Source organism: Trachinotus anak, unplaced genomic scaffold, assembly GCF_046630095.1.
Source record: "Trachinotus anak isolate AG129_WGS33_773 ecotype Australia unplaced genomic scaffold, CSIRO_AGI_Tana_v1 ptg000028l, whole genome shotgun sequence".
Taxonomy (NCBI): domain Eukaryota; kingdom Metazoa; phylum Chordata; class Actinopteri; order Carangiformes; family Carangidae; genus Trachinotus; species Trachinotus anak.
Window position 1 is genome coordinate 12,992,186 of NW_027273879.1, and position 13,857 is coordinate 13,006,042.

A 13,857-nucleotide genomic window follows, 5' to 3' on the forward strand; every position below is an offset into this window, starting at 1 on the left:
GCTGAAAATTGGTAAGGGAATTGAGTCTTGGTTTGGGAACCACATTCCTGAAGGTGTGGAATAGTTTCCCCTCAGGTTTCAATTCCGAAGTGTCTATCAAGTTTGAAATTAAAATTCACCTGTCTGGGTTTTTGTTGTTGTTGTTGTTGTTGTTGTGCTAGGCTGAACTTTTGATATAATAACTTGATATTTTCTCATCTCTTAACACCTGATGAACCGGGTGGGAAACCAATCAGTGAGGAGCAGCACTTAACTAGAGTCAGACCCACAGATGAAAACCAGACAACTTTAAGAAAGATAGAGACAAGACAGACTGAGAGAAGCTGTATGTTGTGTCTGTGGAGAGCAGCACAAATAGAAAAAGACTTCACGACAGTGCAGCCTATCGGGGCCATTTCCACTGTTATCAATCATGTTTTCCTGCTGGACAATAAAAAAAAAAAAAATACAGCTTCCTCCTCAGTCCTGGGCAGATAACAGCAATCCCCGAAAACTCTCCCATCACCACTGTCATCATCTGTACCTCTGCACCTGCAGCATTCACACACAAACACCGACAAAAAAAAATGACACAAGAAAAAGGTTGGCAACTTACTGCAAAACTTCTGCACTCCTCCTCTGTAGAGTGATGCAGTGCGAGGCCACCTCAGCGGGGGGGGTTTGAAACCCAAGTGACAGACTTGTAAGAAAAGAGGAGCGCGCGTGCTGTACCTCCACTGGCTTATGGGACCTAAGCCAGCGAAGCGAGATAAATGTGTGATCTCTCCCTGTCAATCTTTCATTCAGGAAGTGACCAAAAAAATGCCGTTAACATTCTTTGTCTGCTGAGATTGTGTAGCTTCATTTTAGTTTCCCTCTGATTTGCTGGGTGTGCGCTGGGTGTTCTGTTAGTTATGCTAATTGTCTCTAGACCTCCCGCAGAGTGCGATCCTTTCCCCAGTTGGATGGCTGTGAAGTTGTTTGCCCAAGGAGATGAGTCTCTGCGTGTCTCTCTGTGTGCGAGTGTCTGTTTACAGTGTGCATCTACAATGTGTCACAAAAGCTTTAGTGATGCTGCGCACGTGCATTTGTGTGTGATTATGTGTGTCGGGGTGCATCAGCACGGATCTTCATGCGCCAGCCATGGTTAGGCACGTTGTATTCCCAATCCTCCAAAACAGTCAGAGTGAAGAAGGAAAGCAGGGCAGTGTTTCATCCTAATACTGTCATATATCGATGATTCTCCCTCTCATCCTTTCCAGCTTTGATCCTATTAGTAAAGCAAAACCTGTTGGAAAAGCCCCTTTTCACATTTCCTTTTCCCCAGTGGATTAAACGCTACGAATTTCTGCAGAGGCAAATGACCATGTCCTATGACTGAAGAAATAGTTAAGGAGTAAAATTCCTTCATTTGTCATGCTGTCTAAAGCCAACACCTCTCTGAATTCTCGGGTTTAACTCAATATATGTCTCTGTATTATCATGGGAGTTGAGCAATGAAAAACCTCCCTGGCTTCGTTCAGTCATCATTACCAATAATTGCTATAAATTCATATTTGAAAATGAGTTATTAGAAAACACAAGTAGTACAAGAGTACCACTGGATACACTTTGCTGGCTTGGGAAAAAAAAGAAGGCGTATCATTAAAACTGTAGTTTGAATTCCCTGCACAGAGAAAAGTGCAATCACTGTGCATCATCAAAGTCAGTTCCTGTCAATCACTTTGCTTCCATGGCTAATGACATTAGCAGTGTACAGCAGCTAATGCCATTAGCTAACGAAAGAGAATAAACACTCAACATCCATTTCAGTTAAAGCCCTCAAGGCCTGATGCTGTTTATGACATTCCTCACTGATGAAACAGCCACCTCTTCCAAAATGTGTGTGGTCGCGAAGATAACACAACGAAAGCCAACCTCTATTTGTATCAAATTAGTTGCCAAAAAAGTTTTATAATTCCTTGGCAATGACCTGTGTTACTGCTAGTATTTGAAGTTTGGAAGCTTAAAGCATTTTTCCAGGTGTGCCAGGTGGATACAAAGGGTGTATCCACAGGGAGCAAGAATTGCCTTAAACCCATTTAATCAATTAACAATTGTTTATTGTCAATAACCCTATGAAGAGCTGCTTATCTGCATCATACAGACACAACTCATATATAGTAACCTTTTTCTGATTAATATTTTACATGAACATTTTTAAGGATGTTGCAATAATCAACTCAGATGTCGACCAGTTCTCTGCCGAGGTGATGGAAATATCATTGAGTCCAAAGTGTTAGAAAAGAGCTCTGCACACTTATGTCTATTCAGTGTCCTCGCCTTTTACCTTAAGCTTCCGGTCTATCAGACCTTCATCAGAGTAAACAACTCGTCCTTATATTTGATTAAACATTGAGGTTTTTTTTTTCTCCCTCACTAGCTGCAATACTGTACTCCCACAGTTGCCATGGTAAGGGTTTTTATGTGAGCTTTCTGTTGAAGTGACAAGGGAGATGACATTTTAATACAACCCTGTCATCTGGAAATGACTTTTAAAATGCAACCAATTTGTACATAATTTTGTCTGAATCATGTTTTGATCAACATAATAAAATGTTGGCAAGATTCAAAATTCGAGATTCAAAATGTTGTTGATGAACTACTAAGTTGAAAAACATTCAACTAGTTTAAGGTTGAGAGAAGACTATGGTCTTGCTTTAATATTGAAAAAAGTGAATAGTGACTGGAAGTGACACTGAAACCAAAATTTTTTTCCATATCCTTCCCAAAAGCGCTTTTGCTCCTAGACACTGATGCTGGACAAATGCACGGAAATTAAAGTTTAATTAATTAACGTATAAGGAGGAATGACGGCTGCTGAGTTCTCAGGACTTTAACCAATCATCTCTTGCCATCAGGTCCATCTGCTGTACACTGCTGTGTTTATTCAGCAGCACTGTGTCTAACTGTGGTTATGAATGTGAAGACTCCAAAAAAACTGCAGGGACAGCAGATCTCTAGAGTTGTGGACCTTGGAAAATTGTCAACTCATAGTCTGAAAAAATAGCAGTTGAGTGAGTTACTTGATATTGGGATTTGGCTGCTGTGCAACGCTCCTCTTGGTGGCTTTTAATTGCCAATCTACCATTTCCCAAATTATAGTTCAGCGGCTGATTCAATGTTCATCAACAACTGATTTTAAAGCTGCACTAAATATTTATGAACAATATATTCATATCAACATGAACAAAATGACTGTGTGTTATGGGAAAGTTTTTGCTAATCATGAAAAATGGACAAAAAAAATGATCACCCAGATCTGATCTGCAGAACCACTGAGTTTTTTTAGCCTCATTTAGCTCATTGTTTTTGTTTTCAGGTTCTCAGATTCTGCGCTTAAACACTTCCTTTTCACGAACAGGCAGGCTAGTTTCTTAGGAAGGACAACAGATACATTTGTGTGATTAATATTTTTCTTAGGAATCAATAAGAATTGTTTTCCCACAAGGATGTCTTAAAGTCACCTCAATACTGTTGTTTGTCAGATTGTCATACTAATTCATCAAAGACAAAATAGTCCCATTTTCCACTTCTGTATTGCTTGACTCTATCATTAAATCAGCCAGTATAAACTGTCTTCATACTGACAAGGCTTGTATATAGTCTGTGTCTGTTACAACTGCTAGTGGCTCACTTCATTGAATCTAATTTACTTTACTTTATTCAAGACTATGGGAGCTTTCTGAAGCAGTCTGGGGTTTGTACTCCAAATTTTACTCAACATAACTTTGCATTACCTTTCACTTTATGACTTGTGTCTCTGTGTTATGACCCACCTAATATGACATATGGCTCCCTGGTGCAGTGTTTCCTTCTGCTGCTCTCTGGAGCCTTGTATGAAATACAGTGTCACACAGGGCAAGCCAAGCTACATCCATCACTACCTAATAAAGCATTTCATTCAGTGATAGTACATTTTTGCAGCAGATTTGGAGAATTGTGTGTGTTTCTCTCAAGGGCTATTGCTTTACAAACAATATATTGTGTTTTTTCAGCGTGATAAACTTTGACTTTGCCCCTGGAAATGCAAACAGTTTGTTCTGCTGAGGGAAAAACCCACAATATATTACAAGACTGACTCAATTTTTAAATTCCTGGTCGGAGCCTCCTGTAACAAGTACCCTAGCGCTTGTATTATGGTAATGAACATTACAGCTCCAAGAAATACCTTTTGAACCACTTAAGGAGGAAATGGGTGAAAAAGGAAGCCAGTGAGGAGAAGTGAAATGTTTCATATGAGAGTTTTCTACAAAGTCATCTTATCGCTGCCCAGAAGCACACAGTCCTGCCAACCCCCTCCCAGAATTAAACCGGGAGATGCTCAGAGCCAACAAGTAATATCCCATGAGAATTTGCTCTCCTGGAGATAGATGCCAGTTTAGATTTCACCGCCTTAAGCTGTGTGCAGGGTCACTCTGGGCTCTTCCTCTCTCCTAACATTGGCACAGGATAATCTGTGTTGTTTCGTCAGTAGACTGTTAAAAGCTTATTGTGGCAACCCCGGCAAAACAGTCCACAGAATGACTTCAGAAATGTGAAATCCACTGCAGCCTCTAAAAGGGGCATAGATACTGATTGCAACAGTTAATTCAAAAAAATGCTTTTTGGTAACCTTTTGAAAACCCGACCTGACCTGTTCCCAGGTGGAATGCTCGCTTTAAAATGAGTTCATCATTTGTGACTTTAAAAGTGATGAAAAAAGTTGTAACAGAAGCACTCATACTGAACCGGGGGAAGTGATGCCGTTATAACCAAGCACCTTAAAAAGCATCACTTCTCGAGTGACAAGAAATTCATCAGGGTAACAAACAGTGCAACTGAAAAGGTGAATGGGACCAATTAATTTACATGGTTTGTTTGTGCCAACCACACTCAACAACCTCTAGCATCACTATCACGACAGTCGATAGATGTTATAGAAATAGCATCAAAGCTTACTGAGCTGCAGTGTACAGGGCTGATCACAACCCTCCGGGAGCTCGTGTGGAACTTGTTCACTGGCCTCATTAACTCTTTCTCATTTAAGAATCACCCATCAAACGTAAACTTCCCACTGTTCATTGCACTGGAGTGTAGCATTCATGGTTTGCATGTGGACCCTTCATAGACTGACGATCTGATACCAAACCTGTGGCCAAATGACCACCTAACAGAAATCAGTGGTGCATAATATTAGCTCTGTGCATTCGCAAAACACTGCACACCTCCTAACCTTCACCAAGTGTTTTAGTTAACTGTGCCTCAACCATAGCTTATTTGCCATAACACCAACCTCTCCCTCACCCTAAAGACACCGTAGTTTCCGTGCACAGATTTTAGAGAATGCAAGAATATAAAAAACATTGTCACTGAACATAATCCTTTGCTTTGCAGAATCACCCGATATCAAATTTCTTGTCTGGCAACAAAGAGTGGTTACAGTAGCTTCTTCGGCTATCTGCAGCCCTCTGTTGAAATAATTAAACTGTGAGGTTTAGATTGTGACAATGTGTGCATGTCTAAACAGGTTACGGTGATCAGACATCCTGAAACTCCAGGCTGTTCTCGCCTGCTCGCCTCTGGCCTCTGTTACCTTGGTTAGGATTCTGTGTGTGCGCTTAGGTGAGTTTGTGTGTGCGAGAGACAGAGAGAGACCAGGAGAGCTATTATTACATTAAGGCTAAATGTGTTTTGGTTTTGTAATTTTTAAACTTTCCATCCCAGTCCACTCTGGCACATATAAAAGGCCCACACACATATAACTGCAAGAAAACTCAAAGTGGGAGGCCTCCCACTCTTGTTTAGCATAGTGCCCTTTGTAACAGCCATTCAAACACTTTTTGGAACACATGATGAAAACTATGCTATAGGCAGATGAGACAAAAAAAAGGATCAATAGAAAGATGTATGTTTTTTTGGTATTACACCAATCATTCAACATGACTTCATTACTGCTATAATCATTCATTAACGCTTCACAGATAAGCAGTAAGACTATAATAATACTTACATAATATGAGTATGTTAATAAGAAATTCTTTTATGTTTTCCTTATTGTAAAGAGGTAACTAGGCAGCATTTCACTCCTGAAACTTTTTCTAACTGACACTCCTTCATTCTGTCTTGTTTAAAAAAAAAAACAAAACAAAACAAAAAAAACTACCTGTATCACATCCTATACTATGCCAGGATATACGGAGTATTTCCAAATGTCCTGATGGCCAGTCTGACAGCATGCGAGTGTGTGGAGGTATCCTCTACAGTATGTGCCTGTCAGTGCGTGTGTCTCAAAGAGACAACCCCGAACCTCTCGGTGAAAGCAATCAGATGGCTGGAGAGGTATAATATCCTCTGAGACTCTGCACACCAGGGGGCTGACTGACAGGATTTCCTCCTCTCCACTTTCACCTGCACCAAACCCAGCGAGATATGGATCAGTCTTCAGCCTACCTGCATATTTGTGGAGTGGCTTTCTCCAGGTGAACAGAGTTATATGGCAGGAAAATGTTATTTTGCAATGCAAATTTTAGGGTAGATTCAATCCCCTGACTGCTCTTGTCACTGATGGACCCAGGTTTAAGGAGTGTCTCGTGACGTTGCCACATCCCCCAATCTAAGCAATGACATTTTTAATGAAATATGATCATAACCAAGTGGAAGGATGAACGAAACTACAAAAATAAAACCCATGTTCTGAAATATCTAGTTTTCCTATAAATACATACAAGTAGACCAAGTGTTTCCTCATCATCTGTATATAAATTTGTGGTTACAAAAATGGCAGGTATCTTTCTTCTAGAGCCCACAACCAAGTGAGAGAGTGTGTTTTGCACATGCTTTCTCATTGAAGATAGAAACACATCCACTAAAAAAAATGTTTTATTACAGGTCTGCATTAGCCCACACAACTTGCAAAAACACACACATAACCCCTAAACGTCCACAAAGATAAACACTTGGACTCCCCAAAATATAACCGCACACAAAAGAACAAACACTCACAAAAGCACATTCGCCCACACACACACACACACACACAGACACACACACACCTTTCTGTAAGAGCAAAACTGCACAAACTTGGTGAAAAGACGCACTTTCTCCCTCTTTCTCTGGGTTGAGTCTGCAGCCTGTTGTTACTGCTGTTGCTCTGCAGTGCCACGCTCACACACTGCATCCCAATTCAGTGCTGCTACAACAGCCCACACACACACACACACACACACACACACACACACACACACACACACACACACTCTCTCTCTCTCTCTCTCTCTCTCTCTCTCTAGGCGGCTGTCACAGTTCATTCATGTTAATATTACAAGTCATTTTGTATTCTGCCACAACAGCTTACAGCTAATTATATGTCTCATAAATTATATATGTCCTCTTGACTGAAAGGAAATAATTTGCATTTCATTAAATGTCCCACACTGAATGGAGTCACTGACTGAAGGTTGATGCATTTACATGCGTCTCTTATTACGCGACCACTGCCTTTCATTTCCATAATTCTCGCTCAGCTGTGTGGACACAAGTGCGCACTGACATTAGCGGAGGTTTCTCGGGGGTCTTACCTGCGCACAGGAGCAGCGCGGTGAGTCCCACGCAGTGGAGCGGCCCCATGTCTCGCCGTGGACTCATGTTTATTCAGCTGGGGGGGGGCGGGGGAGCCGGGGAGCCGCAGCAGAAGTCCCTCAGCAGAGAGCCGCGCAACTTTGCACGCAATTTATCCTCTCTGAGCGGTCCCCCATTTAAAGCCAAGCGGTGGTATTCCGTGCGCCACCACCTGCCATCAGACACAACACGGTCAGTAACGGATTGCCACCCCTGCAAACACAGTTACAGCAGATCTGACAGAGGGGAAGTGAAGTCCCCGTTTGTCGTTCCCGCTCCTAAAAAAAATAAAAAATAAAAAAAATGGGGACTTCACGGAGCAGATACAGTGAATCAACTTCTCACGTCGAGCCTGTTTGTCGCTGCGCTCAGTCTTCACGGTGCGGGGGGGTGGGGGGTGGGGGGGACAACTGTTAATTTGTGAGGATGAAACAGGTGCCTCAGGGTGTGTGACAACAACCCGTCTGTCACCAGTCACACCCGACAGCAGCCAGGGGCGTTTCAGTTTTCTGACAAATGTGCGCAGAACGTGTCGGGGATTTATTAATCGTCCTCCAAAAATAAACAGCTAGAAAGTAATTAGTAAGGAGGATGGGCTATTAAAAAAAAACAAACAAACAAACATCAAAACGTCCTTAAATGGAAATAAGAAGAAGTCTAAGAAACTGATGCAGTGTTGAGCTGTTTCTTTTGCTTCTTACCATTTCTCTTACTGCACAGGATACGGAGCCGAGGTCTCGTCCAATGTTGGCATGTGACATCGAAATAAAGACGTCTCTTCTTTACCAGGCTGCGATGTTTTCAACGATGAGAGCAATAAAACAAAGAAAGGGGGTATTTAAAAAAAAAAAAAAAAAAAGTCCTCAACAATTTATGTTTTCCAGAGAGATCTCATGACACCGTGCGGCTGTGTTATTTTCTCTTCTTTTCCTTCTCATAGAGAGCGGCGGGTTTGCAGCAGTCCAGATCACCTGTGTCAGGATTTTTTTTTTTTTTTTTTTTTTTTTTTTGCAATATCTAACGAATAGTCCTTCAACTTTCCACGCAACGGGAGGAAGCGTGCCCAGACCAGAGGCGGCGGTGAAGTGGATCCTGAGCTGTTGCACTGAGCAGCTCTGCGCCCTGTGGCTGTGGACCGGGGAGTGCTGGTGCAGAAACTGAGGGTGGAGGGGGGGGAGGTGGGGGGATGGGGGTGGTGTGGTGTGTGGTGTGGGTTGGTGTGGGGGGGGGGGGGGGGGGGGACGCGCACTCCGGGCTGGATCGGCAAATTAGAGAGTTTGCGAGCGTCACGTCAGCAAGTATTGTGCCATCCAATTCCCGGCTCATATCACATGGGGGTTGTGCGCTTTTTTTTTTTTTTTTTCCTTCAAAGTCCCAGTAGCGGTGGAGAAAAAGAAAGTTGACGAGAAATTAGACAGGGGCTCCACACCTCACCACAGAGTCTGTGTAATTACAGCGCCGGTTGGGAGTCTGCGGGCAGACAGTGAGCTCAACTCAAACAGCAGAACATGAATGCAGCGGATTTGCATCTTTGTCAGATGTAGTCAAACTGCCTGCGTTTTAGCTGCATTGCTTTAACGCTGTTTTTACTAGATATAATGAGAGTCTTGGCAGCTGGAGCCCCTTCTCCCTGTGCAATCCACGATATACAAACCACAAATGTGAGCTTTTTTTTTTTTTTTTTTTTTTTTTTTAAATAGGCACCATAACATCATAAACTCAGATTAAAGTGGTTAAAAATGACCTACAACAGCACACATTACATTTTCATTTCACCACTCCCTTCACCTCTGAGTCCAGTCAGTGAAGGCAGGAGTTGAGCTGTGCAACCTGTTGTGCCGTGGGTGCTTCATGAGAACCAACAGTGCCCCCTATGGGACACCTCTGACTGCAAGCGACGAAGCCCTCAGTGGGCTTCATGACTCAGACATCAGCAAGTGCTGCACCAATCTGAGCCCACCACAGAACGACTGCAGGCTGAACATGGAGAGATACATAAAGTAAGAGTCACACCTCAGTGTAAGTGTCATAAAGACCCAATAAATAGCAGGAAAGGTGTCTGCAGACCTACTATTATCACTGAGAGTGGGTTCAGAAAGTCAGACGTTGCCATTTTTTACCATTTGACTGCAGGGAACTAGTAAATATTTTTTTTACCCAGAAATCATGCCACAGCCTTAGTACTGTACTGAGTTATATTAAACATGTTCAAATGTAGGGAAGATCAGCTGATTGCAGTAAAATCGATTAAAACATTACTTTGACAATCATTGAATTTTGTAAAACCTTTAAAATGTCATCTTTGCTGTTTAAAGTTCTGATAAAGGGGGTCTAGTGGTTTCCTAAAGCAGCAACAGATGTGGCAGTATTGAAATTAGAAAGTAGTACAGCAAATAAAAGTTCTATCTATCTATCTATCTATCTATCTATCTATCTATCTATCTTAAAGCACCAGGGAGCACAGCTGTGAGTAGTTTTTCTTTCTCTACACCCTGCTGGGCGTAAAGCCCAAACTGCCAGTGTACATGCTCACTATACAGAGTGAACAAGCCATAAAGAGACACACAAACCAGTGACATGTTGAAAGGCAACCAGAGGAGCCACCCTGCAGCTGAGGCCTTTCCACAACAGCGCTAAACACCAATTACAGGCCATCAGCAGCGAAGAGAAGGGACCCTGGGGGTTTGGAGGAGAGGAGCCCTCCCTCCTTCATCCTCTCCTCTACTTCCTGCTTTCTGCTCCACCAGCACCATTCAAGTAGAATTAGATATCAAAGAAGAAACAAATTCTGAATTTCCCTCTCAAATGACGGCGCTCGGGGACAGCTTCCTATAACGCACAGAGCCAATTCGTGGGGTTGACATTAAATACAAATTGTACATGTACCGCAGATTTACACACTGTCTTCCATGACGACATCCGGCTCCAGCTACTTTCTGGATCTGCTTTCACTCAAGCTGAAAATGCAAACATCTAATTATTATTTTTCCTGCCTGATACTTAGGGAAATCACTGTGTGGCCTGCAACATGTTATTACTTTAAAGTTGATGCCTGAATAATGCTAAATTAATGCTTTGCAGAGACATAAGTGGCAGAGAGTGGATATCTACTAATGTTTATGTTTAAACAGCAAGGATCAAAATGGTGTTGCCAGCTGAAAGCATCTCTGTTTGAATGGTTTTTCCATCAGGCTCTCATTAGGATATCACTGGATATCCCCTTAATTTGCTTAAAAGTGTTTTTTCTCTTTCCCTTATTTCCATTTCTTTTCACAAAGCTTCTCTGTTACCTGATGATGACTACTGATTTTATAGTGGCAGAAATGTTCGGAGGACACCATGCCTCTGACCTTTACAGTCCTTACAGGCTGCTTGTAATGTTAGTGATCTGAGTTTATTGCAGTCAGTATAAGTTCCACTGATGAGAACATTAGCTGCGTGCCGAAAATACTAAATGTTTAACGTCTGTCCCGAGCAACAGAGAAGAGTAATCAACTTTTTTCTCCTTCATGTTTCCTTTTTTGATACAGAAATCAGGAAGATATATGCGCTTTGTATTTTCTATCATTTATGTAATTCATTGTAAGATGGACCACAATTAGAGTTGGACGATACAGCAATAAAATGACTCACAGGCAGGTTTGGCAGGTGTAACAGATGAGGCCTTTTTATTCATCCATCATCAGACCAGCAACACACAAGTTGTTAAAATGGTGCCTTTTTATACTGTGTATAGGCTAATGACCTCGGGAGACTCCATTTACAGGGATCCACTGCCTGCTCACATATTAACACACCTTTCTTTTCTTATAGCTATACACACACATCCTCACACCCTTATATACATATTCATTTCTTCACTACCAAATTAAACAAAACCCCACTACACCACATTACATTTACCACAATAAAATACACATCTCTAAACCACCCCACACCAATTTACACTTGGTTACCCCCGGAACTATAAAACATGGGGTCCGTTGTCTGGGGAAGCCTTTTGCCCGAACACCCTGAAGACAAAGAGGCTGGTGAGTAGTTAACAAACTTTATGCTCTCCCTCATTGCACCTTCATACGCTTATCGAACATACACATTACATCAGCCATTACATTCTTTTGGTTTAACTCTAAGATCATTGTTTTATTCCTTAAAACATGGCTGCACATTTACTCCCATGTCCCTCTCTTTCAGGTGGAGCTGCGGGGCCTACACACCACCTGCCATCCAATCAAAATTAAAAAGGACAATAAATGTGGAGACAAATATTCCAATTATTAGTGCAACGTATAGCCATACAAATGTGCAAAATGCAATGTAATCAAATGTATTGTGCAAATCTTCAATAAAGTGCGGTTGCTCCTATTAAAGTGCTTGTGCAGTTATTGAAGTGCATGTGTTTCCCTACCCCTAACAGTCAAAAGTGCATGGTGCCATATTTACAAAGTCAGGTGACGAAGCGCTCTTCGTCACATTCATGTTGAATTCTGTGTCTGGAGCTGTTCGTCTAACTCAGATATAACTTACAGAACTGCAGTTAAAGTAATAAACATACTGTACATGACTTCCTAGAGGCTGCAGCGGATTTCACAGGGCTGAAGTCATTCTGTAGCCTGTTTCACTTAACAGCTCCCACAGCGAGCATTTAATAAGTGACTGATGAAAGCGGCGAAAGTAGACTTAAAACAGATTATCTGATGGCAGTGTCAGAGGAGGGCAAAGACTCTTAGCTTGACCCGGGACAGACACACACACATCCTGGCTGTGAAATCTCATCTGGCGTGTACGTCCTGCCGAGCAGAGTGCCACTGGATGTTTCCTTGTAGGCTCAAAGCGTCTCCTGCTTTCTTTCTGGGACAGGTTGCTACAGCTGCATGCATCTTGGCAGCTGCTCAGCTTGCAAAATGGTGAGAAGTTTATAGAATGAGCTGACGTTGTAGAATTCTCTTATTAAAAAAAAAAAAAAAAAAAAAAAAAAAAAAAACACCTCCCCTTCCTCCCTTCCCTTCAGGGCAGTCCTTTCAATTGTGATGTTCAGTGTCCTGCAAGACGTACATGGTGTGTGGCAGTGGTGACATAACCATTTTATACTGTGGTTCATCCAAACTAATTCACACGCACCAAGAGTCTGAGATTACATAATGTGTTTCTTTCCTCAAACAAGCCACAGAGGCAGCAAGTGAAGCTGTTGTTTTCTCTCTCAGATACTGCAGTTCTGTGTTCATGAGGGCTACGCAGCAAACCGAACATAGTTCTTAATATGTACAACAGATCCCTCTCCTGATGTCTTGATGATATACTTTCTAGGTCTTTGTTGAGCAGTTAAAACATGCATCACTAATATCTGAGTTGTTGAAAGTGTCATGCCTCATTCAAATGGATGTATTGTTGGTTAATTATAGTAGCGACCATTTGCCCATCTTTCTTGTCCTTATTTTATGTTGTTCTTGAATTTCTTTCTGTTTTTAGGGCTGTGAACACCTTACTAGTGAGTGCTGATCCTGTACATCATGGTGTAACCAAATTCTTTTCTTCTTGGCCATTCATATGTCAGTGACTTTTGTATCATGGTGACTTTTAGGTGACATGGCCCAGTGATGCTTCCTCCTTTGTCCAGCGTGTATCACAGGCTTGTGCTTTGCAGCTACAGTATAATCTTCGCTTTTTGTAAAGGTGCATGTTAGCCCTGCTAGCGGCTTTCTCATTCACTGTGTGGAGACAAGCCTGGGTGGTTACCATGGAAAAGCTGAAGAAAGTAGTTATGTTTGTCTTTTTATCAGAGGTTGGAGTCTTCTTCATCTTGTTCTGATATGCCAGTGAGCTCAGTACTGATGGTTGATGAGGACCACAGTGGGGTTTATTTTCAGCAACAGCCACAATGGGTAGTGGCAATGAGCTCATTCCACACTCACAATCAAACTTTGACAAGCAGCACAAAGGTGAGGTTTTTGTGTCTTCAAACAGTAATTTTGAGTTTTACCAGAGAAAAGACTGTGTCGCCTTGCAAATGTACTCTATGCCTGCTTAACTTGACCATCTCTGATGAGGAGCAGTGGACAGCCACTCCTTTATGTTCCTCTCCAGTCATGTTTTAAACTGTGTAAAAAAATATTCTTCTACAATTAATATATTGGCTTATGTGGTTTTCCAACTTAAAAAGAGGAAAAAAAGGAAAACTGGGGAAGCACATCCACACTTACTTCCTCATTGAGAAATTCTGGATCAGGCCTTGTGCCCCGC

The 13,857-nt window shown here is 42.0% G+C and overlaps 1 protein-coding gene across 3 annotated transcripts in view; it reads right to left on the reverse strand.

Moving 5' to 3' along the window:
* Positions 1-8,759, reverse strand: part of LOC139611625 (transmembrane protein 132C) — a 137,870-nt gene extending 129,111 nt beyond the window's left edge. The window contains exons 1-2 of one of the 3 annotated variants that reach the window (XM_071466448.1): positions 8,319-8,759; positions 7,578-7,789 (exon numbers count right to left, since the gene is read on the reverse strand). In XM_071466448.1, coding sequence (XP_071322549.1) covers positions 7,578-7,644 — 67 coding nt within the window. In that variant the 5' untranslated portion in view covers positions 7,645-7,789; positions 8,319-8,759. The other 2 variants (XM_071466449.1, XM_071466450.1) reach the window with 2 other exon arrangements.
* Between the last annotated feature and the right edge of the window lie 5,098 nt (positions 8,760-13,857).